Raw genomic sequence first — 26,039 nt, 5'->3', positions numbered from 1 at the left:
CTTTGTGCATGTTTGTGTGAAATTTTAGTATGTTGTTTCCTGCTCCTTTGCAATGGTGTTAGGAAAAAAAAAAAAAAAAGCCTAATTAGAATGTCACATGAACACGACAATTATTGAGGCAGCTTTATCTCTGATGACTATGAACTTTTTTTTGTCTTAGAAGATAACCTGATTTTTCTCTCCTTGTTTGTAGAGAATTTACATTCAGTAAGTCATCTTGTTGCAGAGTCCAGATAATCAAAAGCTAGGCTGCTGGGTTTATGTTCTGATTGCTTTTTTTCTTTAACTTTTGCAGCTATAATGACCATCTGTGATGTTTGAAAAAGTGGTCATCAGATGGAAGAGTGGCGCATTATGCCCTTTATCTCATATGGTGGAGTGGATCTGCAAAGTTATAAATTGTTTTAGTTTATACTAAATAAAATAATTTCCGTTGCTCTTACTCATTTCCCACACAGTACCCAAAGAATGTTATGCTGGTTTTCCTTTTATTTTGAGCACCACTCCTAGTTCACTGCAGTCGTATAGAAGAATAACTCTTGGTCATTTTCTTTGGTTTTCCCACCCCCATAAAAGGAAGTAGCCCTCCACAGTAATTTGTGATCTTGATATTTGTCCAGCAGTGAGTTAATGTAATCACTGGAAAATCCTGGATGGAAACCAATGTGTGCTGGATCAGTGGTTTGGCAATGATCAAATGCCAGTTTTCCAGTGTTCTTGTGAACAATTCTACATACAGGTAAGATAGTTTCAACACTGAGAGTATAATCAGCATGTAATGAGCATGTGATGTATCATTATATAAAGGAAATTCACAAAAGAAGATGATTCATATGGGTGTTTTAAAGGCAAATTAATTTTAAGTTAACATATAAATAGTAATTTTGCATGTCTGAAATTCCAACTCAGTAGGAAATTTCTTCCTAACACACACCCCCACCTCTGTTCTTTTAATTAGTTTTAAAAGATTAGATAAACATCAACTGGAGTAGTTAAAGTTTTTCAGGTATTTCCAAAAATGACCAAAAGTTGTTAAATTCCTGTTTCACTTTAAACTATTACTTCAAGTTCTTTTAAAAGTCCCAGCTGAAAGTACCTGGGAGATACTTCCATATGAAGGTGCTTTGTGCTTCCTCCTTCTTGACTGCATTATGTCATAAAAACAGTGTCATTCTATAGGATTCTCAGAAGTGTTTGATGCTAGATTGAAAATAAGTTAGCAATGAATATGCTTTTCTTCTGACAGAAAACTTTCCAAAACACATTACAGTGCATTAGGGGTTCCTCTGTTTTAGATTAATTTATCTCACCTGCTTAATTATGGACACAGTATGTGACATTTTTGATCGTAACTTCCAGAATGCGTAACAAAAGGATGAAAATGCTGTAAAAAAACCTTATTCGGGTGCTAGAATATTTTGGTATATTAACCTTTGGAGTTGAATTGGCATTTGCTTTCCAGTATGGTTTAAATAAAACTCTGCAGTATAGTGATCTGTGGAAGGACTAAGGTTTGTCTTTAGGTTTGCTCATCTGCCATTTCTCCCTATATATAATGGAGGTCAGAGGGGGTTAGATGGAATTTCCATAGCTGGTGGCAGTGGAAACTGAGTATAGCACCCTCCTCATTTTGTTAATCACAAGGCTGGGGGTTTTTCTAGGTTTGAATTTTTGTTCCAGTTTTCAGTATAATGGTACATGAATGTTTAGTGAAGAAAAAAGTGATCTGTGGCTTATCTATACTTTCAGAATGAACTAATTTGCATATTTAAGGTTGGAGTATTTTCTTTGAGTGGCTTTTCAATCTTTTTGAGCATGGTGGGTGTGTGTGGAAAATCCTTTTAACCCCAGATTGGAATAAATTTAAGTTATGTTAATAATAAGAAAATCCACACACTCTTGAATTTACATATATTAGCAGTTCTAATATTACATGCTATATTGTTGCTCGGAAAAGGGGCAGAGCTTTTGGAAATACTTCATCTATCATTGATCAGCAAGCTGATGACTTTTGTTTCACTTCCTATGGAATATACAGACTCATGTTAAGGTAGTTTCCTCTAAAAATAACTTACATATCTTTCTGATTAGTATGACCTTCCAAATAGTTTTAGTTTTGTAATGAACAACTGAGAGAGTCCCTTGAATAAAGGAGGTCTTTGTAGTGTATGTTGGAGTGTTAGCTGAAAGTTAAATACTTCAGATAGGAGAGTTATGTGAACTTGTGCAGCAGATCACTGATTTATTGCCTTTTAATTCTCTCCCACAGAACTGCCCTTGTGGAAATGCACCTAGTTAAGAATGAACCCATGAGAAGTGCTGTGGTAGACACAGGCTTCATGTCATGTTGGTTTCCAGTTTAAAAACAAGTAGGCTGGCAATTTTAAAGGAACAGCAACAAAGTGATGACCAGGTGCCAAGTGCCAGCTTTCCTTATTCATCAAATTCAAGAAGAATTGGATAAAGATGAAGAAGAGATGATGGTTTTCCTGTGCCGAGACCTTGCTCCTGACTTGGCCACTGCTGATCTTAAGGAGGTCTTGGTGGCTTTGAATGAGAGAGAGAAACTGACTCCTGTTGGCTTGTCTGAGCTGTTGTACCGAGTTAAGAGGTTTGACTTGCTGAGGAGGATCCTGAACACTGAGAAAGCAACAGTGGAAGCTCACCTTGCCAGGAGTCTCAGACTTATCCCTGATTACAGGTAATACATCTATTTCAGATTTAAAAGCTATGCTATCTTGTTCAAAATAAGTGGTTTGCTTTTTAACTTTGTTTTTTTTGGGGGGTGGGGGGGGGCAGTATGGGTGAGTTGTGGGTTTGTTTGGGGTTTTTTTGTTGTTTTTTTTTAATACTTCACAGATTCAGAGAATATTTATTGAAGTAGAAGAAAAGCAGAAAAGAACATTATATCTAGAGTATAGTTAAAAAAAAAAAGTCAAGTTTAGTTGCTGAATTAAACTTAAATAGTTTCTACTAGTCATGGCATTAGAAGTATCTGTATTTAAGGAGTTTGTGTGTTTGTGAATAAAACCAGTGATGTTTATAGAGTTCTAGGTTAGCAGCTAAATGACACTTTTAAGGAATATCATTGATTAGACATATTTTCTTTTCTGGCTTGCTTTGGGCACATGGCCACGTGGTATAACTTTTCTCAAGGGACCTTTCTCTTACTTGTTTTACTCTACTACTAGTTTTGGGAGGGAAATTCCAGTCATTTTCTTTGAAAGACTTCAGAAAGAAATCCATGCACTCATAAGGAAGATTTTCTTGTATTGAATTCACACTGAAATAAAAATCCTGTAGCTAACAGGTTAAAAAGTTAAGGATATGTTCTGTTGTCTCATTCTCTTACTTAATCTCTGTTAAACATTAAGGAAACTTCTGTTTTCCTAACAATGGCTATTACACTGTCAGTCTGAAAAACACAGGTGCTGATTGGCAAGAGTATTTCATAACTGGATCTTGAAACAGGGTATGTCTTTTACCTGTTTCTCAGTTAGAGATTGTAGATGAAGACTGGAACATGGGGAGAAGTTGAGTAGTTGGGAAAGGGAGGAATCTTGCTGCAAGCTAATCATTTAGAAATATCTCAACTTTATTTCAGGGTACTAATGGTAGAGATAAATGAAAATCTGGAAAAAGATGAAGTGAGTTCTCTTGGTTTTCTACTCAGAGATTATGCACCTCGTATGAAAATGGCAAAAGATAAGGTATGTTTTCCTGTTGGCATTCTCCTCTGGAGCAGAGAGACATGAAAGTAAAAAAAATATGTAGCTAGACAGCAAAGGAGAGGAGTCAGTACTGCAAGAAGTATTGAGGCAGGAGTACACACACATCAGGAAGCAGACAAGGAGTTGTGGTTTCTGTTTCATTTTGTTGATTTTTAGTTCAAGAAAAGAAGCATGGAAAACTAGTAAAAAAACAAGAGGAGTAAAAAATTGCTTGTTGTAGTGTATTGTGATTGAATGAACTTCATGGGCATTTTGTGGAAATCTTTCTTTAATATTTCTGACCTGAAAGTTATTGTAAGAATAATCTTAAAAAAAAAAAAACATTTGAACTGTATCTTAAGTTACAAGGTCACTTTTTGTTTGTGCTCTGCTTCACTTACAAAGAACACATTGTAATTCACTTACAAAAGAACACAAAAGAACATATTGTAATTATGTCTTTATACCTTTGCATTCTGAATATTTTTGTTAAGTCCTCTGAGAAGGCAGAAATTCAGTAGAGAAGATTCAGAAACCATGACCACTGTGCAGAGAAGACTGAAGATTTCTGTCTTCTTCCTTTGGAGTTTTTTTTTCCTTTTCTGTCTTCAGTCAGAGAAGGAGAGAGGCCCTGAAAATTTCCCAAAGCTTTTCTTGCCTCTTGCTTTGTGGCACGTGAGGTGACATTTGCAGTAGCTGTTTTGCTTTGTAGCAAAAACAAAATGCAAAACTGTTTCCTCAAAAATTTAAGATAGGTTTTTAAGAACATGACTTTCTAGTTTCTATCACTGGTGTGACAATATCAAGGATTAAAATGTTTCTCAGATAATTTTCTTAGAAGGTGTAACATCTCTAATTGTTTATACAGCCTTCATGACCTCTCCATGGTATTTTCTGTGTTGCTTTGTTACATCTGGTGGAGAAAAAATTACTGATGTGTTTGGGTTTATGTTGCTATTCTAGAGTTTTCTAGCTCTTATCATTGACCTGGAGAAGCTAAATTTGGTGGCTCCTAATCAACTGGATTTGATAGAAAACTGTTTTCAAAGTATTCACAGGATAGACTTGATTAGGAAGATTCAGAAGTACAAGCATGAAGGTGAGATGCTCTTTTTGTACTGGTTACTCTTGATAGCAGCAATCAGATGTGCTGAAGATAAAACTGTGACATACAAATAAGGGCATTTGCATTCTTTGTAGATCTAGGTTTTCAAAACAATTGAAATATCATGGTGTGTTTGTGTTTCTGTTAAATCTGCAGCTTCAGTGTCCTCTGTTCATTCTCAGCCAGTTTATGTAAATGCGCTTCAGGCCTCTCTCCCTAATTTAAATCTGATTGATCCTCCTTATCATTCAGGGGTAAGTATTCAAGAAGTGAAACAAATCCTTTATTTCCAAATATTGCAAGACTTTAAAAGGAGATCAATCTTTCAGCACCTGAGGAATTAGAGATAGCTAGTGAAATAAACCAAGTACTGCTTGGTTTATTTCTGTTATTCCTGTTATTTGCTGAGTTTAGGGACTGATGTTAATCTGCCTGAGAAAGATGCCCTTTAAAGAATTTATGTGAATTTTTTTCTATTAAAAACATATAAAATCTGTATCTTGACAGTTTTTTTCTACTACACTGGAGTAAAAAGTTTTGCTTTGACTCTTCTTTGCAAAACATATTCTTTGTACCTCTAGATCTTTCAGGGAAAGTAGCTTTTAATTTTTGAAGCTGAAAATGATAGCTTTTTTAAGCTTTTTTTTTTTTTTTGGTGGTTTGTTTTAAACTCAGTTTAAGAAGATATCTCAGTCTCTGAAAGTCATCAAATCCTACTGCATGCAATATTCTTTATATTTTAGTTAACTCTAATATTGTATTAGCATGACCTTTCTTAAAGTCTTTAACCATGGTAAATTTGATGATATTAGTTGTCATGTGTTCAGTAAACATGCAGCTCCCTGCTGCTATATAGGAAACAAAGTTCACATCTTCAGAGGGTTTTCCTTGCAGTTGATGACAAGCTGGTGATTTTTTTTTGAGGAGGAGGAGGAACAGTTGGGTGTTTATTTTATTTGTCTGTGCTCTGGGTAGGTTTTTTCATCTGCTACATTGTAATTCTATTTAGCTGATAGAAATGAATCTAAAATATCCTTTTACTGAGGAGGAAATACTACTGTGTTTTATTTTGGAACATGTTTATTAATTCTTGAAGGAGAGTAGGAATATCATGCCTTTTTCTTAATTTCAGATTCAGAATGAGAACATAGAAAAATTACAAAATGGATCAAGTCTTACTCTGGGTAAGAGCGTTTTATCTAAAAGAGCCAAATGAATTTCATTACATCAAAAGGACTGTTGTTTGATAGTTGTGTTCATGGCTAATCCTGTTAATAATATCAGGAGCAAAAAGTATTTGATACCTCTCAGAACTGAGCCTGGCCTTACTGTTTGGTCTTGTATTTGCTTTGCTTGTGCTGCCACATCTTAAAACATTCTTTAAAAATGTAAGCTTCCACTGTCAAAACTTCTTAACAGAATACTTTATTAGTAAAACCATGGCTAAAATTGGCTAGCCAGCTCTGGAGGCCTGCATGGTGTAGTTCTGCCTGTTAGCTCTGGAGAAGGAAATTTTTGTGTCAGTTCAGCAGTGCACTCCCCACCAGGCCAGCCAGGAAGTTGTGCATTGAATACCAGGTTCTTTCCATGTGTATTGTGTTTTCTCTGGAAACCCCAAAATCTGTAAAATATGGTGATTTTTAAAATTAGTTGGCTGAATTGTTTCACTGTAGAAGAGATTCATTATTCCTTCTAGTCCCAAGCAATGTAGAAGGAAATGCAGATAACATTTTAGAGGTGAATAATTTAGGGATTTTTAAACTTCAGTAGCATACATAGAAACTAAGAGGTCCCAATGGGTGAGAACTTTGTTAAAGTAGATACCTTTTCTTTACAAATGGTCTGGTGATTAAAAAATAACACTAGCACTTGCATACTGAGATTACTTCTGTATGTTTTAGGTGCAGCAGAACCACTTCACATGTCCATTGAGGAGTCAGGATCAGTGCCAAATAAGGTATATTTTTGTGTATATGTATGCATGTAAATAAATACAATCTCTGTGAGTATTTTCCTTAGTTTTCTTTGTGTTTAGTTTTGAGATTTTCTTGAGCTGTGTACAGGCAGAACAATGGGTACATCCTCAGCCATAAACAGGTCCTGTGAGTTGTTTTTGCACAATATATTTGAAATAGAAAATATTTGCTGCTACTCTGGAAGTAGCAGTGTGCAAAATACATGTATATATGATGTGCACATGGAACTCGTACATTTGTTAGTGGAGGCCAAGTTAAAACTTGTTGAAGTTCAGACCTCTTGCCACATGCATTAGGAATCACAGAGCTTCTTTGTATGCAGTAGATTTTCTTCTTGATTCCCTCCTCACCCCTTGCTCTCCAGGCAGAAGACAGACATGCTTGGGGTATTAATGATAAGGATGGACAACTGCTATTTTCACTAGTTCTCCTGTAGATTAGGAACCAATCTGTAGCAAATTGATTTCTTCAATAAATTCTCTATCACAACAATAGAGTCATTATGGATTATTTAGGAGTAAGGAGGTTGTTCCACTAAATAAGGAAATGAGTTTTCTGATGAGCAGTGCTTGCTTGCACACCTGAGGAACACAAAAGATTTCTACATTTATTGTGTTGGCAGTATGAAGCTTATACAGTTTTAGTCTCTATTTAAGGATCCTTATGGTAGTGAGATTGCATAACACAAGGACACAAAAACTGTCTGTACTAGAAATAGAAGAAAAAGAATCATTAGTCCTTTATTTCTGTTTTTTTGTTGTGTAGATAAGACACGTTACAACCCAGTAGACAGATTTCTGCTAGCTACTTGGTGGAAAACAACAGAATGTTATTTAATACATCTATAACATAAAATTTGAGAAAATAATATGGTCTAAAAGTTGAGAAAGTGATGTATTGACTTTGTAATTGTCCTTTCACATTTCTCAGGTGTCTGATGATTCTTACAGAATGCAAAGTCAGCCTTTAGGAATATGCCTGATAATAGATTGTATTGGCAATGACACTGGTAAGTTTCTGGAATTTTAAGTCCCTTAACTTCTAAGTCTCAGATAATTAGAAGAATTTAGTATAAAGAATATAATGTTCAGTTTCCAGCCAAATTAGGGTAGTGTTATCCCAGTCATTTAATCTACCAATTCTAGTAAGATTTCTAAAGGGAAGGGACAACATCAGGTTAAAGCCAACTGTCCTAATTATTGGAGACAACGTTTGGGGTTTTTTGTGCAGAATCTCTGAATGAAAGAATGTGAAAGAGGATAGAATTAGGCTTACAGCAGTCATAAAGACATACAGCAGGTTATTGGCAGAGATGGTAGTGTTTCTCACCAGTTAACAAAAAAAAAAACTGTTGTGGATTTGAAGTGCAGTCCTATTGGACACTAGAGATTTTGAATAGCCATGCGGTCCTTTATTAATGATGCACCAGGACTTCTGTCCTATGTTGCACAGTTTGGCTGAAAATGTCACCACAGTGAAACTGAAAGTGTCACCACTGCTGTCAGTGTAGTTACTGCTATTGTTGAAATGTGGGCATTTCCTGGTTGCCTTTGTAGAATCCTGGAATTAGATCTTTGCACAATCAAAAACATCCCTCACTCTAATCACTGTAACACGTGAGGCTAAAAATAAACATGAAGAGTATTTACAGTCAGCTCTGTAATAGGTTGGGAGATGTAGGGGAAGGAGAGGCTTTCTGGACATGTCTTTTGGTTTTCTCAAATGTAATGGTCCCACAGATGAACTAATTTAGGATTGCTGGTGTAATTGCAGGGCAGTGGTTGTGGAGCTCACACACAGTCTGTATCTCCGATGTTTGAGGTCACATTGTCAGCATTTAACATGATAGAAGGCAAGACTTGCACTGAAGTACCTTAGGGTGCTAGTGAGATTCAGAGGAGATAGGGCATATGGCATTGCTTAAAGGAGTTTGCTAGAAAGGCAGAAATAGTTGTGCCACACTATTCTGAAGTCTGATTACACTGAAGAAGAGGGCAGAGAAAACATTAGAAACTGTATCTGTGGCATCCATAAGAATCTGTAGCTGTCCCAAGATTTAGTCTCAGGAAGGTGAACCAGTAATAGATACTGTAGGATCAAGAAGTACAATACTTTATGATGCCCACTGTAAACAGCATGAATTTATCAAATGCTGATAAAATTCAAACTGAAATGCACCTTGCTGTTTTGTAAATAGCTGCTTTTGATTTTTCTATTTAGAAATCAGTTTAATCCTTACATTGCAAATAATGAGGGGAGAAAAGGCTACTGTTTTATGTAGAATGGAGATGCTGAAAAATCAGTGGAGGTTTGTTGGCAGTTGGGTAGTGTTGAATAGGTAGTTTCTGATCTCAGGCTGCAGTATGTAATGCTGTAGTGTGTCTTGCCTTAGAGTGTCCAAGGCTTATTCAAGGCTATGTAAAATTTCTGATTAATTGTTAACCAAGTTGTCAGCTCTGAGGTTTTGAATTGGTTCTTTTAAACTTTGACAGTTAGTGTGTATGGGTACTAAGCTGACACCAGGTTTTGTATTTGTGTGCTTATGTGCAGCTGCCAGTGAGATCAGAACATTACAGGAAAAGCATTCTCACTGCTGTAATTCTCATTTTGTACATGTTCTGTTACCCCTGACTGATGGAGGGCTTCATCAAGTGTATAACTGCTAGACTGTAGTGATACTGAGTAGTCTGAATTTTGAGAGCATATTTTATTGCGTAAAATAAGGAAGCTTTATCTTTCTATTCTCAAATTAAAAATGTCTGGACAGTTTTTTAATTATCTTACAAAATTTAATCAAACCAGCAGAATTGGAATGAAACTGTAGTTATTTTTTATCACCTCACTATAGCATAGAGTTTGTGTCTACAGTTTATTTTGCTGAGGAAAGTTATGAGTTCGGTTTCTTCTGTTCACTGTGGGCTCTGTGGGGAGAACAGTCTGGCAGCACAGCTGCTTTACTGCCATTACCTCTGAAACAGCCCCTGCTAATTAAGGCTTGTTAAACTTTTGAAGTCAAAGACAGCTGTGGGTAAGTTTCCTATGTGTGTAAGGCATTTTACATAAACATGGCACTTGACAAATCTTTTCCTACCAGAAGCTGTCCATGGGCAATGTATGTGTGTTTTATATTAAATATACAATGCTACAGCTGTAAGTCGTCGTAGTAGCTTGTGGTGCTCTGAACACTTCATACCTGTGGTTTTAACCACCATGTATCTGGTTCCAGTCCCATATTAAGAAACATTCAGATCTTTACACATTTTCCTGCAGCACAGGTTAACACAAATACAGTAAGAGTTAGGTCTTGGGGTTTGGCTACCTACAAATGTCTAACTCAATTGAAAGAGTTCATTATTCAGCTTTCTTCTTTGCCTGAAAAGGCCATTCTGTCCCAGTTAAGACTCCAGTGTCCATTCTTCACCTGGAGCTTGTCACTTAAAATTTTAGGAAGCAAAAAGTACTGCAGCAGGTTCCTTTTTGACTGATGAAAGAGAACCTCTGTATTTCTTATGCAGTTCTGTGTATCTATAATAACCATTCAAGGTAATTTTGACAAATTAAAAGGTGAAACAGACTTCCTATGCTGTCCAGATCATTCTTTATAATTTCAAGCGTGTTTTTTCTTGTCTTGTATTTGAAGTCTTAGGAACTTGGAATACTGGCCCTAAAGGAAAGCATGTAAGTGTCTGTGGAATGTGAAACAGTGTCTCTGCTGCCATGAAACATGTAGCTCACAGGAAAGACAACATGCATATAGCACTATAAGTATGTAATGTACTGTGATCAACACCAAGTGCTCCTGATTTTTAATTATTGTGATAAAATAAACTACTTAGTTTCAATAGAAAAACACTCCTAAGTACTGTAACTCAATATAGATGAGATTGAGATTTGGTGTACCTTGGTTTAATTACATCTTGCTTCTTTCAGATGTGTTGGAAAAGACCTTCAGAGGCTTAGGCTATGATGTTCATTGTCACAGGTATTTAAATATGAACTCCATGAATCAAAAATTGCTTGAAGTTGCAAGGTGGCAGAAGCACAAATATTGTGACAGCTTCGTTTGCATATTGGTCAGCCGTGGAAACTCTCAGAGCATCTTCTGTACGGACCACACCTTTTCTGGATTCCCTTTGGAACAAATAAAGAAATACTTTACAGCAGACTCATGTCCTGGACTCCTAGGAAAACCGAAGCTTTTTTTTATTCAGAGCTATGTTGTGCCAGAAAATGAGCAAGAATATACCAGTCTGTCGGAAGTTGATGGGAATGCTGAGAATATCAGTTCTAAAGTCACGATTCCCCAAGCAGCAGACATCTTTTGGAGTCATTGCAAGGTGGATGTGTCTAAACTAGAACGATCCTCAACTTCATCCTCATATTATCTGCGTTGTCTGGCTGAGCTACTCCATAATCCTTATAAAAGGTAAATTAAAGTAAGAGTAAAAAAAAATCATCCTTTTTCTATGCTAGCTTATTTTCATGGAGAATGAGAAACCTTAAATTTCAAACCATCTGGCCCTGAAATATGTTGTCTTGCAGTGTCATAGTCAAAAGACAAGTATCCTCATAAAATTGTGTAGAAAGGTAGCCTAAACTAGGAATGAAATTTCTGATTTTGCAGTATAAAGTTAAAGTGTGTTAAGGCATTGGGGTTTGCAGAGTAAGAAGGGAAGAACCTGTCCTAGATAATGTATGTCAGTGCTTTAGATGGGATTGGAAATCTTCCTTCTCCAAGATAAACAGGCTTCTGTTAAATTGAGGATTGCCATGTACCATTAAGATGAGCTGTGCTTGCAAATGTAAACAGTCAGTACTTAAGTTCAGGACAAAGGCAGTAGAGAGGGAAGGATTTTCTAGTTTTTCCAAATTTAATTAACCATTTTTTCACAGAGCCAATTGATTTCCAATAGGTAATCTTGAATTTAAACTGACAGAAAACTTTTGTCTATTAAAGAGATCCAAACGAATCTGTGCAAAACTCAGAGGCATTTGGATATATAACTTAGCAACAAAGATTTTATAACTTACCAACAAAGTTTTTATTTATATAGCTGATCTACCAGGGAGCTAACAACTGTTATTCAAGGTAGTTACAGTGCTAACATTTAGTACCTTTTTACAAGCCCTAAAGCCCTGTCATGAAACCACAGATCATCATGTCAGCATAATCAATGTCACAGCAATGATTTGGGTCATAAAAGTTTGTCTCAAAATTTGTGTGTGTGTACAGCCTTGTGTGTTAGAGATTTTACCTCTGCAGTAGAGACTGAAATTACAAACTTTCTCCATGCTGAGTCTGAAGTTATCTTCTCTCTTGTGAATTCTTAAATGGTGTCTTGCTTCATTCTCTAATGGAATGCTTTTGATTTTTTTGCTGCAGGAAACGCTGTATATTGGCTATCCATATGGAACTGAACAAAAAAGTTTATGATGGGAATATGACCGTTGACCCAAGCCAACAATACTCACTGCTGCTCCAGCACACACTGAGGAAGAAACTTTTTTTCCCCACTTAACTGCTGTTAGAAAGTACATATCTGAAATTATTAACAAGAAGTACCCAGTAATGCCAGAACTTTGCTGACAAGTTCTGGCTTGCATGCCTCTATAGATTGTCAAAACAGAAGGGAGAGAGAGATCTCCCCCTTTTCAGTAATCAGGATTCCATACTTTTATTTATGTGTTATTTCATGTATATCAAAAGTGCCTGTTGCTGCCAAACACAGGAATTTACAAGCGTTTTAGTGTGCTAAGACACTAGATTTTGTATTTTAATACTGTAGTCTCTGAAAGCTTGGTTGAGAGTAGTAGCTATTGTATAGCAGTGCAACATACCTTGTTACTGAATACCCCGGGTAAACAGAGTGTAAAGAGATCTAAACTGTATAGCTGTTGGGTTTTCCAAGAAAAAACAAAATGTTTTTATTGCTTCATTTGTAGTTTTTAACATACCTTCTAGCAGTTAATACTTAAATAATAAAAAGCCAGCCCAAACCACTGAAACACATTGATTACTTTCCCCTGCACCTAATAGTGGCAAATGTCTCAGGAAAGCATTCCTACCCAGTAATGCCAGATCTTTGCTAACAAGTTCTGGCTTGCATGCCTCTATAGACTGGCAAAACAGAAGGGAGAGAAGGATGGTCTTTTCAATAATCTGGATTCCATCTGTTTGCTGTATTAAAGATTGCATTGTTAGAACTGTCCACAGCACATGGGGGTTCTGTGTTAATAAATGAGACAGTCTGCCATCTTTGGGCCAAGTATGTTTTCTACTGATGCAAAAATGAGTCTACATGTGACAGGACATTACAGTGATCTGCCACATAGTTAAAAAAATGTGAGATTTTGGCAGATGTCTTGTGGAAGCTGAAACGTGATTCACACTCATTGTACCAGGCATAGTTGTAAAAAGAGACTTTAAAATATTTCAACTTAAATGTAGTATGTAGCAGCCATGGGCCTTTAAGACTGGATTATGTTAAACACCTCGCCCTTACTGCTTTTGCTTGTGAAAAATAATATGCCTCTATTAACTCATTTTTTTCCCAAGTGCTCTTGTTCTTGTGAAAAAAGAAAAGGGAAAATTGTCCTAATTACAAAGCTTTTTCTCCAATGTAGCAGTTGCTTAACTAAAAGTTAACTGCCTTAAAGTTCAGTTAGCCTACTTGTATAACAGTATAACCTGGATGGGTTGTATTGAAGTTTATTGTCACTGAATTTAGTGACAATAAAGTAGGCCACTTGTAAATATTTAATTTTTACTCCTAATATACTCCTGTGCGGGAAAATAATTCAAGGTCCTGCTGTGCTTTGCTTGGTTTCTGTTTAAATTTTTAATGGAAAAAAGAAGGATACAGAATGACAGATGTGGAATCTTAGGAGTTACTTCCTGTGGTGGCTGGTAGATAAACTAAATGGTAAAACAAATGTTTCCTGTGCTTGTAGAAATAAGGTGTCATTTCAAATTACATATATCTAAGTAATATTAATATACGTGATCTTCTTCACAGATTAACTTCACTTTCCCATTTCCTTTACTAGCTTTTGCATTTGACAAGCACTTCTGCTACCCCATAGACAACCAAAAGCAGAGAAAATGGAATCAACAGGAGGCAGATGAGGAAAAGAAATGTGAAAATTTTAAGCAGGAACAAGAAGGGGAATGGTAGGGAGCATCAAGAGAAGAACAAGTAGGTGAAAGATGATTTGGATGAGAAATACAGTATCAATATTGGAAGGAGAAGAAAATGGGAAAAAGGAAGTGAGAATAATAGTGGTTGTCTTTACAGACTCTAATGATGTGGTGAGTTGGTTGATGTTTTGTGGGCTGGTTGGTTGGGGGGTTTAGAGTGATGCTAAATGCAACTGTTTACTTAAGATATTAGTAGTAGAATAGATTCTGCTTTTACAGTTTTGTGACAAATTTGGTTTGGGGGTTAAGAAGTATATATGTTCTTTGCCTTACTGCAAGACAGTAAGTCCATGTCCCTTTCATTAATAAATTATGCAGAAATGCCATTTTGAAAACTAGAGGCTCATGTAATTAACCCTTTCAGTGGAAAAGGAAGGGACTCTATGCATGGCTGCTTGGTTGGAAGTGGTTATAATCCTCTAGAGTTGTGGGGATAGACATGTATTGTGCAGCATTCATGGGTGTCAGATAGTGATTTTTTACACTGATCCTCTGTAGATTCCCAAACGTAGCCATACGCAATCTATAATCATTCATCTAAGCAGTATTTATTGCCTTGGCACCTCTTTCAAGTGTGGTGTTCAGGCAAGCTGATCCCTGTACCTGCTGCGTAGTGAGTATTTATGCAGGACTTCTGTGATGGCTCTTCTGTCACTTCTCCCATAGCTTATAGGATCACAGACTCATAGAATAAGCTGAGTTAGAAGGGACCCATCAGGATCATAGAGTCCAACTCCTGGCCCTGCACAGGACACCCCAAGAATCCCGCCATGTGCCTAAGAGTGTTCTCCAAAAGCTTCTTGAGCTCTGTCAGGGTTGGTGCTGTGACCACTTCCCTGGGGAGCCTGTTCCAGTGCCCAGCCACCCTCTGGATGAAGAATTGAAGAACCTCTTCCTAAATTCTACCCTAACCCTCCCGTGACACAGTTTCATTTCTCAAGTCCTGTCAGTGGTCACCAGAGACAAGTGGTTGATACCTCTGCCCCTTTGCTTCCCTTCATGAGGATGTTGAAGACTGCAGTGAGGTCTCCCCTCTTCCTCCCCAGGCTGAACAAGCCAAGTGAGCTCAACCCCTCCTCAGAGGGCCTCCACTCCAAAACCCTTACCAGGTTTCTGTGTCCCTCCATACACATGAGGGGTCCTGTCTCTTCTTGCTGTAGTGCACACATAAAATTTGAGTCTAGAAACGGATGCGGGGTGTGGACTGCATCAAGCTGTCCCTGTACTGCAGGTAGTGAAATGATCTCAGGTTAAATGATCCTTTAGCCAAAAGAAAAAGGGGGAGAGAATTTTGGATCCATCATGAGTTTAAGGTGTTAGCACAGGAACATAGAGAAAGCAGAAAGCAAACACTAGTAACACTTAAATCTTCAATACAGCTGGTGAAATTTCATGGTCTTGGACTGCCAAAATGTCTAATTTTCAGAACATACTGTTGGAGGAGATAAAACAAGTTACGCTGCTCCTGCATTGTCAGAGGTTGGAATAAGGCTGTCAGAGTCAATGCTTTGGCACTTAATTACAGTTTTGGTTTCTGATAACTGGAAGAAAATTTCTTGTAGTTCTGTATGTGCTCCATATATAGAAGGTGATGTCTTTAAGTGGCTCAGAAGCTGTATGCAAGAGGCAAGAGATTCAGTGGTGTTTTGTACCAGACTTGAGTTGCATGGTTTTTCTCAGCCACCTACACTGATGTGGCTGAGCCGTAAATTGAGCTCATTATCCAAAATAGAATTTATATTCAAGAGGATGTTACTGTGGTATAACTTGTAGATGGAGCATGTTGTATGGCTGATCTCCCCTTTCAACTCTGCATAAGAAGTAACAGTGGCTCCTATTACATATACCTGAGTCAGAGAAGCTTTTTATGGGAGTTTCTGAGAATTATTTTCTGCTTTCCAGAGTTTTAAGTTTCTGACATGCAGAACAGTATTGCTGAGGAGTATTGCTGTCTGTGTGGTTGATCTATATTCAATTTAAATTAAATCTCCTGTACTGAATTATTTGACAGCTTTTCTGTGGCTGGTTTAAATTATGTCTATTTTTCAGCTTCTGTATTAGAAACAATAATAAGACACTATGACTGGATACAAATGCTCAGTTTCATGGTGATATTCTGAATAAAATTTCTGTATGCAGTCAGACTGATTGTCCCTGTCTCCCTCTAGACCATAGGATAACTCTGAAATTCTTGGTCTGTTTATCTTGCAGACCTATATAACTTGTTAAATTAGGCTGTGAAGTTTACAGTTCTATAAAAACGAGCTGACATAATAAAGGACAGCAAGACTTACAGTTTCAGCAGGTAACTCAGCTGCTCTCGGTGTGTTGGACAACTTTTGGCATGAACAAGGAGACACTTTTCATCCTGCCTCCACTGACGCGAGGTTGTGGGGGATACAGATGCTGAAGGCCCCAAGGAGCCTGCACTGAGCAGAGTCTGCTCACCTTCCTCCTCCTCCCTTTACTGCTGCGGACACGGACACGCAGCCCCACGTACAAATGGTGTTGCAGCCCTCTCCCGCAAGCGCTCCTCTTCAAGCTTCCTTCCAGCGGGAAACAAACATTCAAATAATGTGCCTAAAACGTTCGAGGCCTTTTTGCGATGTAGCCTGCTTTAACATGGCTTGGCAGCAAAAGCGAGGCGAATTACGGGTCACGTCTTACACTTCGTACCCCGGGCGCTGCCTGAAGGCTTTTCCCGTTCCCGGGCGCGGCGGGGCGGGAGGGGGCGGTGCCGCCGCTCCTGGTGGAAGCCTCGCGGGCTCTGGCAGCCGCGGCCCGCTCCTTCCCTCGCACTCCCCACTCCCACATTCCGCCCTGCTGCTGGCGCTGCCTCCCGCCGCCTGCTCGGGCAGAGCCGGGACACGCCTCCCCCGGCCGCGGCGAGCCGCAGAAGGGACCGCGCAGGGAGCCGCGAGCCGCCGGCACGGCTAGCTGCCGGGAGAGGGATCGGGACTGGAACTCGTGTGAGAGGTACCAGAGCGTGGGGCTGAAGGGGAGAGGGCTCGCAGGAAGGCTCCGTCGCTCGCGTTGTGCGGTGGCTCCCGGCTGCGCGCTCCTCGGGGCGCTCCTGCCCACGTGCGCCGGCGGGCCCGGCTGCGGTTCGCGCGCTCCGCCTTGCCTCGGGCTTAACCCGCGGGGCACTGCTCCGGCCAGATACAAAGCTTAAAGCAAAGGTAATTTTACAGTTCTTATCTTGCTTATGTCATACGATTTTCCTTTTCTGAGGCGATATCTGAAAGCATACATCAGAGATGCGGACTGGTTACTTTTCTGTGTCGATGCCCCGAGGCAGCTGTGGATATGCGGGTGAGCCGCTCCAAGCCTGGGCAGCGAGCAGATCCTGCACTGATTGTGCTCCCCCTTGTAGAAACCTTTGCTTCCAATTGCTATAAGCAAAAGATTGAAGACCTACCAGTTAGAAGGCACTGGAGCACCTTCTTATCTATTTAACCTTCCACGGGCAGAATTGAACTGCCTAGGCTCCATGGAAGAAGTCGGTGTAGTAGAAAGTCGATTAGTCTCTGTTAAACCTGAGTAAGAGAGAGTTGCTTGTGCAGAGCCTATTTAGACTGAGCATTGAGTGCTATTACATTTTAACTGCCAGTTACTTGTAAGGGAGGCTTATAAGGGGTTTTCTATGCCAACTGTCAAATACAATCCGGAAGCAAATTACAGCTGGGAGTGGATGGTTATTCCACAGCTTCTGTTTGGGTGTCAGCCTTGTAACAGAGGAACACCTTCCTGGTACAGCCAGAGAACAAGCTCTTGGACTGCAGATCAAGGAATATGCACAAACTACTGTGCTGTCTCCATTAATAGTTGTAATAAGTTACTGCAGGGACTCTTCCCCATTACAACAGAAAGAAGCAAAGATCTGAATGTGGAAGATGTTCAAAAGAAAAGAAGATTCAGACCTTGAGGTCATCTTGCACAGTTTTTTGCTCAGAGCAGGGCTAACTTCAATTATAGACCGGGTTGTTCAGAGCTTCTGCCAGATCTGGTCTTCCTGTGGTCTGTGTTTAGACAAGGAAGTAAATTTCAAATTTATTTAAAACCTTTATTTATTAAAAGATAATTCAGGGCTTCCAAACAACCATTGGATAAAATTTTAGTAGAAGGATTGCTGTATTGAAGATTTAAGTGTTACTAGTGTTTGCTTTCTGCTTTCAGTCAGAGAGAAGCTGTTTCAGCTGTTGGTTCCAGCAACATGGAGAATAATATCAGCTTGAAGTTCCATCAGCAGCTTTTCCTTATTAGTGAAAGTCTGGTGACTGAAGATGTAGCAGCTTTAAAATTTCTCTGTACTGACTTGCTCCACCTCAGTAGACTAGAAGGTGTGAAGTTAGCAACAGACATCTTCAAGCTCCTTATGGCTCAAGAATATCTGAATGCAGAAGATACTTTCCTACTAGCTGAACTCTTATATAGAATTAGATGTCACTCCTTGCTCAAGAAAATTGGTTACACCAAGGAGAAAGTACAAGAACATCTGAGTGAGAAGGGAAGAATATCTCCATACAGGTAAGCTTGCAGTGGAATTCTCTTCCCTCCATTACTGCTATCTATGCCATACTGTTTTCTTTTCCATTTTTAAATTCTTAGATTGCCTTTGGTTTTTATGCCATCTTCTGTTCCACTTTTATCTCACTCTGTCTCTGTTACAGGCAGATGCTGTATGAATTGGCAGAGAACATCACCAGTGACATGTTGAAGGAAATAATTTTCCTCCTGCAAAACCATCTTCCAAAGGGATGGATAATTCCTGTATGTGAGGAGTCAAATGAGCCAAATGGTGGGAAGGGAAGAAGGAAGGCAGGAAATAGAAGAAAAAGTGTGAGGAGTGTTTGGCAGAATAGAGCATAATATGCAACTAGGCTGGTTGTATTCATAGGGATAGCAGGAAGGAAGATGTTGACAGGCAAGAGTAGAATTTGGTCCCTCGTGCTAAGGTCAGTCACTGACAGTTCACTGTCTAGTATCAGAGTATAAAAAGGTGACAAATCAAATCTTTGCCCTGCTTGAGCCATATGCAAGGGAGATTGATGTCCATATGTCATTGGTAGTTTCACAGCATTGAAGCCTTCTTGAAGCCACGAGCCATTAATACGGTTTGGGTGAATCTGTTTAAACAAGACCATACCAAATAAAAACACAACCAGTGGCTTCCATGAAGCAACATTTCTGCTGTAATGGTGATGTAAAATTGACTGGTCCTTGTTGGTAGGGAGCAAAGCAGATAATAATGTGATTTGAGACAGGGCTGAGAGGCAAGCTTTGATTTCTAAAGAACAATAATTATATTTTACTCTCTCCTTTTGGCTGTCAGTCTGCTTTGGATTTGCTGACTTTATTGGAAAAGCAGGGCCTTTTAACTACAGACAATGTAAAGATACTGGAGGAGGTCTGTATGACCGTTTCACCTGATCTCCTGGAGACAATAAACTGCTACAAAAAGGGAAAAGGTGAGAAATTCATTGTCTAGGAGCAGGTTTGCTAAAATGCAGGAAGTACTATGGGTCTGGGCTACTGAACTTAAGGTCATATGTGTGTATTGCTAAATGGGAGCTAGAGTGGCATAAATCTGGCGTAACAATTCCAAGCCTGCATAATTTCCTAGCTGAATCCCTGAAATAAAGGGATGTGCTGGAATATCTGAGGCCACACAGAGCAACCCAGCACATACAGAACAGGGTGGGAAACTGAAAATCTGCTGATAGTTATGTCTCATTTGTCCATTTCCCCACTAATAGTATTGAGATGATGACAACTGTCCTGTAAAAGGCACTTAGGGATCTGTGAATGTGAATCTGGCAAGACACACTGTGTGGGTTTATGTGTGTCTGATACATGGGCTATGAGCAAACAAATTATTTATGGTTTTATATTTTTAAAAAATAGATTTATTATTGATTAATGAGAAAAATTGACAACTTCAGTAGTAAGAAGGCATATTCTTTTTAAATACTGGTAATTTCTAAGATGATTTCCAGATGAAAAATTTATTTGAATGTCTTGGAGAATTTATCCTTGTACCATGGGTATCTTTAATTTGCAGTATCGATACAAATAGAAGCCTTGCCTTTGTTACAAAAATACATCTAATAAAAATAAGCAAAAAATAGATCTAGAATATCAGAATAGATCTATTGAACATGACCATGCTATTTTGTATGGAATAATTATTTCTTTCAGTGAAAGAGTATTTCAAATACAAAAAGTGATGTATTGTAGCTAAACTCCTTTTTGTTGCATCCACAAATATTGGATTTATCTTCATAAATACCTATGCTGGGGTTTTTTCTAGATAACAAGAAAACTAATTTTACACAAAGCTTCTCTGAGCTAAACCTGGAGCTGCGTGGAGAATTCAGCAATGTAGAAAATGAACCCAAGGTTTGAGACAATCTCTTAAATCCTTTTTGAATACCTGCTGGTGTGAGGTTTTCATCCTCCCTTGAATGACATTTATCATGCAAGGGCTTGTGAAATATCAGGCTCATAAAGTTTCTTGAGTTGACTGATAAATTTGAATGTTTCAAAGAATATTTTAACCTTGGAGGCCAGAGATTTAGCAATATTGAAAGGTATCTTGTAGGCAAAATGGACATAATACCTCTGAAGTGATTCACACATCAGTGTTTATCTTCCTGATAAAGGCAAAACATTTTGCATTTTGGTGATGGCAGTAGAACGTGCAAGACACAGAGACAAATGGAGTTTCACAGTTCTCACTTTTTGCATCTGGTTTCAAAACAGCCTCAGGGCATCTTGAAATTAGAAGTCATAAGGGGTAGCATGCAAAGCCTTTGTTAGAAGGATTAAAAGGAGGCCAGAGTTTTTAGTAAGCTATTGCAGAGGTCTTGGTATATGAGAAAAGATCCTTTTTGTGAGATCCCCTCTTACAGGCCTTTATGTGCACTCTTTAACCATAGCAGTGTAACCATTGAATTATCCCTCTGGCCTTTTCTTTGTGACGACCATGGATATTGAAAAAGCAAGTTGCTCCATTTGTTTATAGCCATTTAATTTCTTGAAGTTCTGTGCTGTAACATCTTTTCATCACCTGATGTTCAGACTGCTGCAAAGCTGTTGAAGGAACTTGGAGTGCTTCCTTCATTTTCTCCAACTAAAATGCACAAAAGGAGGTGTGTATTGCTCTCTAGTGAGGAGGAAGGGACTCTGGTGGATGGAGTTTTTTATTGCAACCCAAGGTTGGACTTAAATTCATGTTACTTGAAATGTTGGTTCTTTTCAGCTTTAAAAATGCTTTTGGTTTTGTTTTCTTTTCAAAAGTGGGAGGTAATTTTAAATCTTAACCAAAAAACTTGTAGTGTGATAGGTTTATGTACTTCTGAGATTTCTGTTCTGCTTCCATCCTTTTCCAGTGGATCAGTATGAATCACCTAGTCCAGGTATTTATTACTGTTCTCAAAAAAAAGCCAACTCAGATGTCTAACTTCCCATAGTTTCAGTGTGATCTCTCTGCTATTAAGCTGAAATACTGTTTTTGGCATTGGAAGCAGTTGGGGTCTTCTGTCCCCGTCACCAAACTCAGAGTTTGGCTGCTAAATCCTGCCTCTTGCATACAGATGAGAACCCAGATGCTAAATCCTTCTTCTGCAGTTTGACAGGATGGTGACAATGTGCTTGGAGATTCACTGCTGTTTTTTGAGACATGTTAAGGAAATATGAGTAAGTTGAATAAATTAATTGAAACTGTAAGCTTTTTTCTTCTCCTTTCTACAGACTGAAAGATTGAGAAGCTACAAAATGGATGGGCCACACAGAGGATTTTGTCTCATTATTAATAATGTTAACTTCGGTAGTTCTCAGAGGATGGGTTCTTACAAAGATGCTGGTAAGTTACTGAAGTGAGATTTTTGGAGGATCTCTGTTTCCCCAAGTGACTTGATTATGTAGTATTGCCCTATATTTTAGTGTCTATGGTTAGTTAATATTCTAAAAGAGTGAAATGTTAGACATGTGTTAAATTACGTCGTTTGTGTATCGTGGGTAGGAGAGGATAAAGGACAAGTAACCACAGGGGTTTTCTGTTGGATTATTCTTGAATAATTTTAAGAATCACTTTTTACTTATCCTTTGTCTATAGCTATAGTAAAGAACTAAAACTAAACTAAATGAAACCATCATTCTACCTAATATAATGCAAAAATCCATACTCAAGCAACTCTGTGCATACTTCTTACTTTGTTCTGCTTCCTCTATTTATTTCTTATGAATGGAACTCTTAATAGTCAAAAGTGCAACTGGAAAATAATGATGTGAGGAAGATTTTGAAAGATCTTTCCTGAAACTGGGGAAGAGCAGATTCTTTGTGTTTTCAGGTGTCATTTGTGTGCTCACTAACAATGACAGTGTATGCACTAATTTCTGGAGCTTGCTTAGAAAAATCCAGGAACTCTGAGCTAATGCCATCTTTTTTTATTCCAGTTAACCTTTAGTTGTTACTAGTATGAGAATGAATCTGCAGAAGTGTCAGGGTGTAAGGTCTTTCCCCCTCACAGATTAGCTTGCATGGTGTCTTCATAAAAAGTTTTTCTCTTGCCTCGAGTTTTCCTTTTATTTTTCATTTATTTACAGAGCAACTGGAGAGAGTGTTCACATGGCTTGGTCTGGATGTGAGGACTCGCACAAATCTGACATCTGGAGAGATAATAAATCTCATGGAAACTTGGCAGCATGAGCAAGATCACAAAGACAGGAACTGTTTTATATGTTGTATTCTATCTCATGGAAAGTCAGGAGCAATCTTTGGGACAGATTACAGACCTGTGTCAATCCGCATGCTTATGTCCCACTTCACTGCCAAACAATGTCCCCAGCTGGCTGCAAAACCCAAACTCTTCTTTATCCAAGCATGCCAGGGTGACAAGATACAAGATCCTGTCTATGTTTATAGTGATGGACCAACTCCTGACTTGTCTTCCATGCAAGAGAGAGTTTCTCTTTCTGAAAGTATTCCCGAGGAGGCTGATTTCCTCCTAGGCATGGCCACAGTTGATGGATGTGTCTCTTTCCGGCACGTTCAAGAGGGCAGTTGGTATATTCAGGCCCTCTGCAGCAAGCTACAATTGTTGGTACCAAGGTAAATACTTGGTGTAGTGCTCTGATTAAATTTTTCTTCTCCAAAGGCCGTTCATCTAGGAACACCCACCCATGTTCTAAGGTGGATGGAATTAGTTAAAGTGATGATTTTACGTTGATCAATTTACATTAACTCTGCTAGTACCATACATGTAATCTATAGAGTGTGAAGTTTATTGTGAAAAAACACTCAAACCTCACATTTATAATCTAAGACAGCACAGTTTATTGAGTGATAGGTTAAAATATTTTATTTGACTATTTTTCTTTATTAGTTAAATTAAGCAACCCAGTCTTTCGGTTTTAATATGATTCAAATAAGGACAAAAGAGAAATTTGGAGAAAAGTATGTTTTCTTTTTTGTGTTTTAAATGTTTGTAGTCTATCTTCTAGCTGATCAGGGAAATGTTAAGTGGATTGCCATCTGCTCACTAATAACTAATTTTTTTTGCTGTCCTTCTGGCTGTAGGGGTGAAGATATTTTGTCAATTCTTACACAAGTTAATGAAGATGTGGCCAGACGTGAGAGCCCTTCAGGGGAAAAGAAGCAAATGCCTCAACCAGCATATACCTTAAGAAGAAAATTTATATTCCCAATACCAATGTCCCCTCCTCCTTCAGAACAACATCAGTGCTTTTAATACATATCATTTTGTCATCTCATTTAAATGCAGTTCATCACACTATCTGTTTTAAGACAGCCAAAACCCTGATAATCTGTTAGCTTTGATGCAAGGCCTTATAAATTTTTTGTCAAACAAACTGGGAAACTGGAGGAGACACAATTAAAACAATCAGTGTGCCAGCTATTTACATTATCTCTATATTCAGAATTATCAGTGTTGGAAAAACCACACTGTTTAACTCATGTTAAACATTTTTGTACCTGCACAGGCTGCAGATACAATAGGTTTTTCCTCGCTGCATAGGGATTGCATGTAAGCTTTCATTTAAACCAGGATTGCTAATGGTCTGGTTTAGACTCATCATATTTTATTTTGCAGGCTAACAATTTTAAATCCTGTTTCTAAATCCACTAGTTATGTTCATTGAGAGAAAAAAGTGGGAATGAAGAGACAAAGCCTTAGGTAGTAAGTGGAAAAGGATTTCTTCAATCTCTAATGAAAATTACATTTAACTTAATAAAGAACTAGTTTCCAACTGAAATCAGCAATTTCTTCCAGTTTCCTCAAATGGCTAGCTTCATGTACAATGAAGTTTTCCAAAATGGAGTAAAGCCAAAATGCTGCTTATTATTCCCTCTGTGAAACCTTGTGAACTGTTATTTCCCCATCACTTCTGAGAAAATTTATGGTGAAAGATTTGCATGCTGTGAAATACACCGGTCAGATTAACTTTGTTATGCATTACATTTTTTAATTATAATTTGTTGGTTTAACATTTTAAACGCAGCCAGTTTGTGAAGGCTTCTGTGGACTAAGCTGCTGACAGAATTTTGTGATTTAACTGAAATAATGCCATGTTGTTTTGTTATGAACACTTATTACAGATGCCTGTGTCTTTCCTGTTTAATGTTTATTGCATTAAATTCATACTTTTTAAGAGCTTGGTGAAATAAAAATTCTCTACTGGGGTAAGGATTTATCCTTGTTTTTGACTGATTCCTGCACTTTGTTGGACTTCATGAATCAGTGAGGTTTTAACTGCTTTAGGGTTTAAGCCGACATTAAACTTTATGAAAAATGCATAATTTATTATTGGCTTTTTGCAAATATTACAATTAATATTATATGTGTAACGTTAGAAAGTTATGCTGTATTAATTCTCTGAAATAGTGTGTTAAATATAGTTTTAGGTTCCAAAATAATGTTAAAATAGAGACTATGTATGTGGGGGAAGTTTTTTTTTAGGAATGAGAAGAACACTAAATCTTCCAAAGGAGAGGAATTTATGGCTTCTTGTCAGAAGAAGCTAATTTCTTCAGGCCTTGCTCAGACTCAAAGGTGCCATGGAGATTAAAGGAACAGTTGACATACAACAGACAGAGTTTCTTGTTTTAAATAGAATATATGCATAACTATGAAGGATATATGAATATGCAACAAGTGTATTGTTTTAAGGGCGATTCCTTTGTTCACAAGTCATGCTTTTCTTGACTTAGTGTCCGAGAGCATCCGGACATCCATAATTGTATTATTATTTTTATAACCATTTTATTATTATTAAACTTTTAAAATGTTAAAAACCAAGTGATTAGCATTTTTCACTAACTTCATCAAAATATTCATTGTTACATGATTAGCAATACCTTCAGGTGAAGATAGGAAAGAGTACTGTCTCGTGCTATTGGGTGCAATTTCTAGCTTGCACTATTTTCAGGAGGGGAGTTTTGCATCATACAGAGCATTGAAATGCAGCCAGTTTTCCAAAATATGATGGTCCCTTTATGATAATGAAGTGGTATTGCATTTTAATACCTGTTGCATTTTAAGTCTTTTGAATTAGAGTGGCTGCCACACTTGAAGTCACATTTATGCCACAGATAAGAAAAATGTTTTGTCCTTAGGGGAATATACAGCATTGGGATGGAACTGTGATGTTTCTGGCTTGCAGTTATTGTTCAGACCTGATGCACTCATTTTGTGTGTTTAGGAAACAAATAAATTTTTATCAGTCTGGAGTAAATTGACTTTGTTTTGTGGGATCTTGTTTTCATTTTTGGTTTGGTAGACAAGGAATGTCATCATGCTCTCTTGCTTTTTCTGTAGAAACTTCTGCCTGTGTAATCGCTGTGTAATCTCCAGTGAAATCATAAGCAGGTAAGGGCAATCAGAAGAGTGTAATCTTACTAAGCCTTGAGTTCCGGGGCGGGGGGGGATCCACCCTTGTGAAGTGGGAAAGACTGGTAAAGTCTCCCTTGCTCATAAGAAATTTGTTTAAGCAAAGTTTAAACTACCCTGATTTGGACTATTTAGTGA

At 38.1% G+C, this 26,039-nt stretch overlaps 2 protein-coding genes and 1 long non-coding RNA gene across 7 annotated transcripts; 2 read left to right on the top strand and 1 right to left on the bottom strand.

The window, feature by feature from the left end:
- Positions 1 to 776: 776 nt before the first annotated feature.
- LOC146766920 (uncharacterized) lies at positions 777 to 10,828 on the bottom strand. The gene is made up of 2 exons (XR_014956599.1): positions 10,692 to 10,828; positions 777 to 6,436 (listed from the first exon to the last, which is right to left on the bottom strand). It is a non-coding gene; the product is annotated as an uncharacterized LOC146766920 (long non-coding RNA).
- On the top strand, positions 2,406 to 16,133 carry CFLAR (CASP8 and FADD like apoptosis regulator). Of its 2 annotated transcripts, XM_085584591.1 has the most exons (10): positions 2,406 to 2,701; positions 3,605 to 3,710; positions 4,674 to 4,809; positions 4,972 to 5,069; positions 5,948 to 5,999; positions 6,717 to 6,772; positions 7,722 to 7,800; positions 10,722 to 11,217; positions 12,175 to 12,323; positions 13,839 to 16,133. In XM_085584591.1, exons 1-9 carry the CDS (start codon positions 2,406 to 2,408, stop codon positions 12,308 to 12,310), a joined length of 1,455 nt encoding a protein of 484 aa, XP_085440717.1. In that variant the 3' UTR covers positions 12,311 to 12,323; positions 13,839 to 16,133. The 2 variants fall into 2 exon arrangements, with proteins under 2 accessions (XP_085440717.1, XP_077641255.2); XM_077785129.2 differs by lacking the exon at positions 13,839 to 16,133 and having other exon boundaries at positions 12,175 to 12,788.
- Positions 16,134 to 16,881: 748 nt separating this feature from the next.
- LOC110484588 (caspase-10) lies at positions 16,882 to 24,701 on the top strand. Of its 4 annotated transcripts, none has more exons than XM_085584589.1 (8): positions 16,882 to 16,965; positions 18,166 to 18,516; positions 18,660 to 18,759; positions 19,322 to 19,457; positions 20,300 to 20,388; positions 21,742 to 21,853; positions 22,597 to 23,101; positions 23,570 to 24,701. In XM_085584589.1, the coding sequence occupies exons 2-8, from the start codon at positions 18,203 to 18,205 to the stop codon at positions 23,739 to 23,741; spliced, it is 1,428 nt and encodes a 475-aa protein (XP_085440715.1). In that variant the 5' UTR covers positions 16,882 to 16,965; positions 18,166 to 18,202; the 3' UTR covers positions 23,742 to 24,701. The 4 variants fall into 4 exon arrangements, with proteins under 4 accessions (XP_085440715.1, XP_085440714.1, XP_021411054.3 ...); XM_085584588.1 differs by having other exon boundaries at positions 18,660 to 18,828; XM_021555379.4 differs by having other exon boundaries at positions 16,882 to 17,168.
- Positions 24,702 to 26,039: the final 1,338 nt, after the last annotated feature.

This window comes from Lonchura striata, chromosome 7, assembly GCF_050655825.1.
Source record: "Lonchura striata isolate lonStrDom1 chromosome 7, ASM5065582v1, whole genome shotgun sequence".
NCBI classification, from domain to species: domain Eukaryota; kingdom Metazoa; phylum Chordata; class Aves; order Passeriformes; family Estrildidae; genus Lonchura; species Lonchura striata.
The sequence above is the reverse complement of the archived record's forward strand: the minus strand, read 5'-3'. Positions and strand labels throughout refer to the sequence as shown.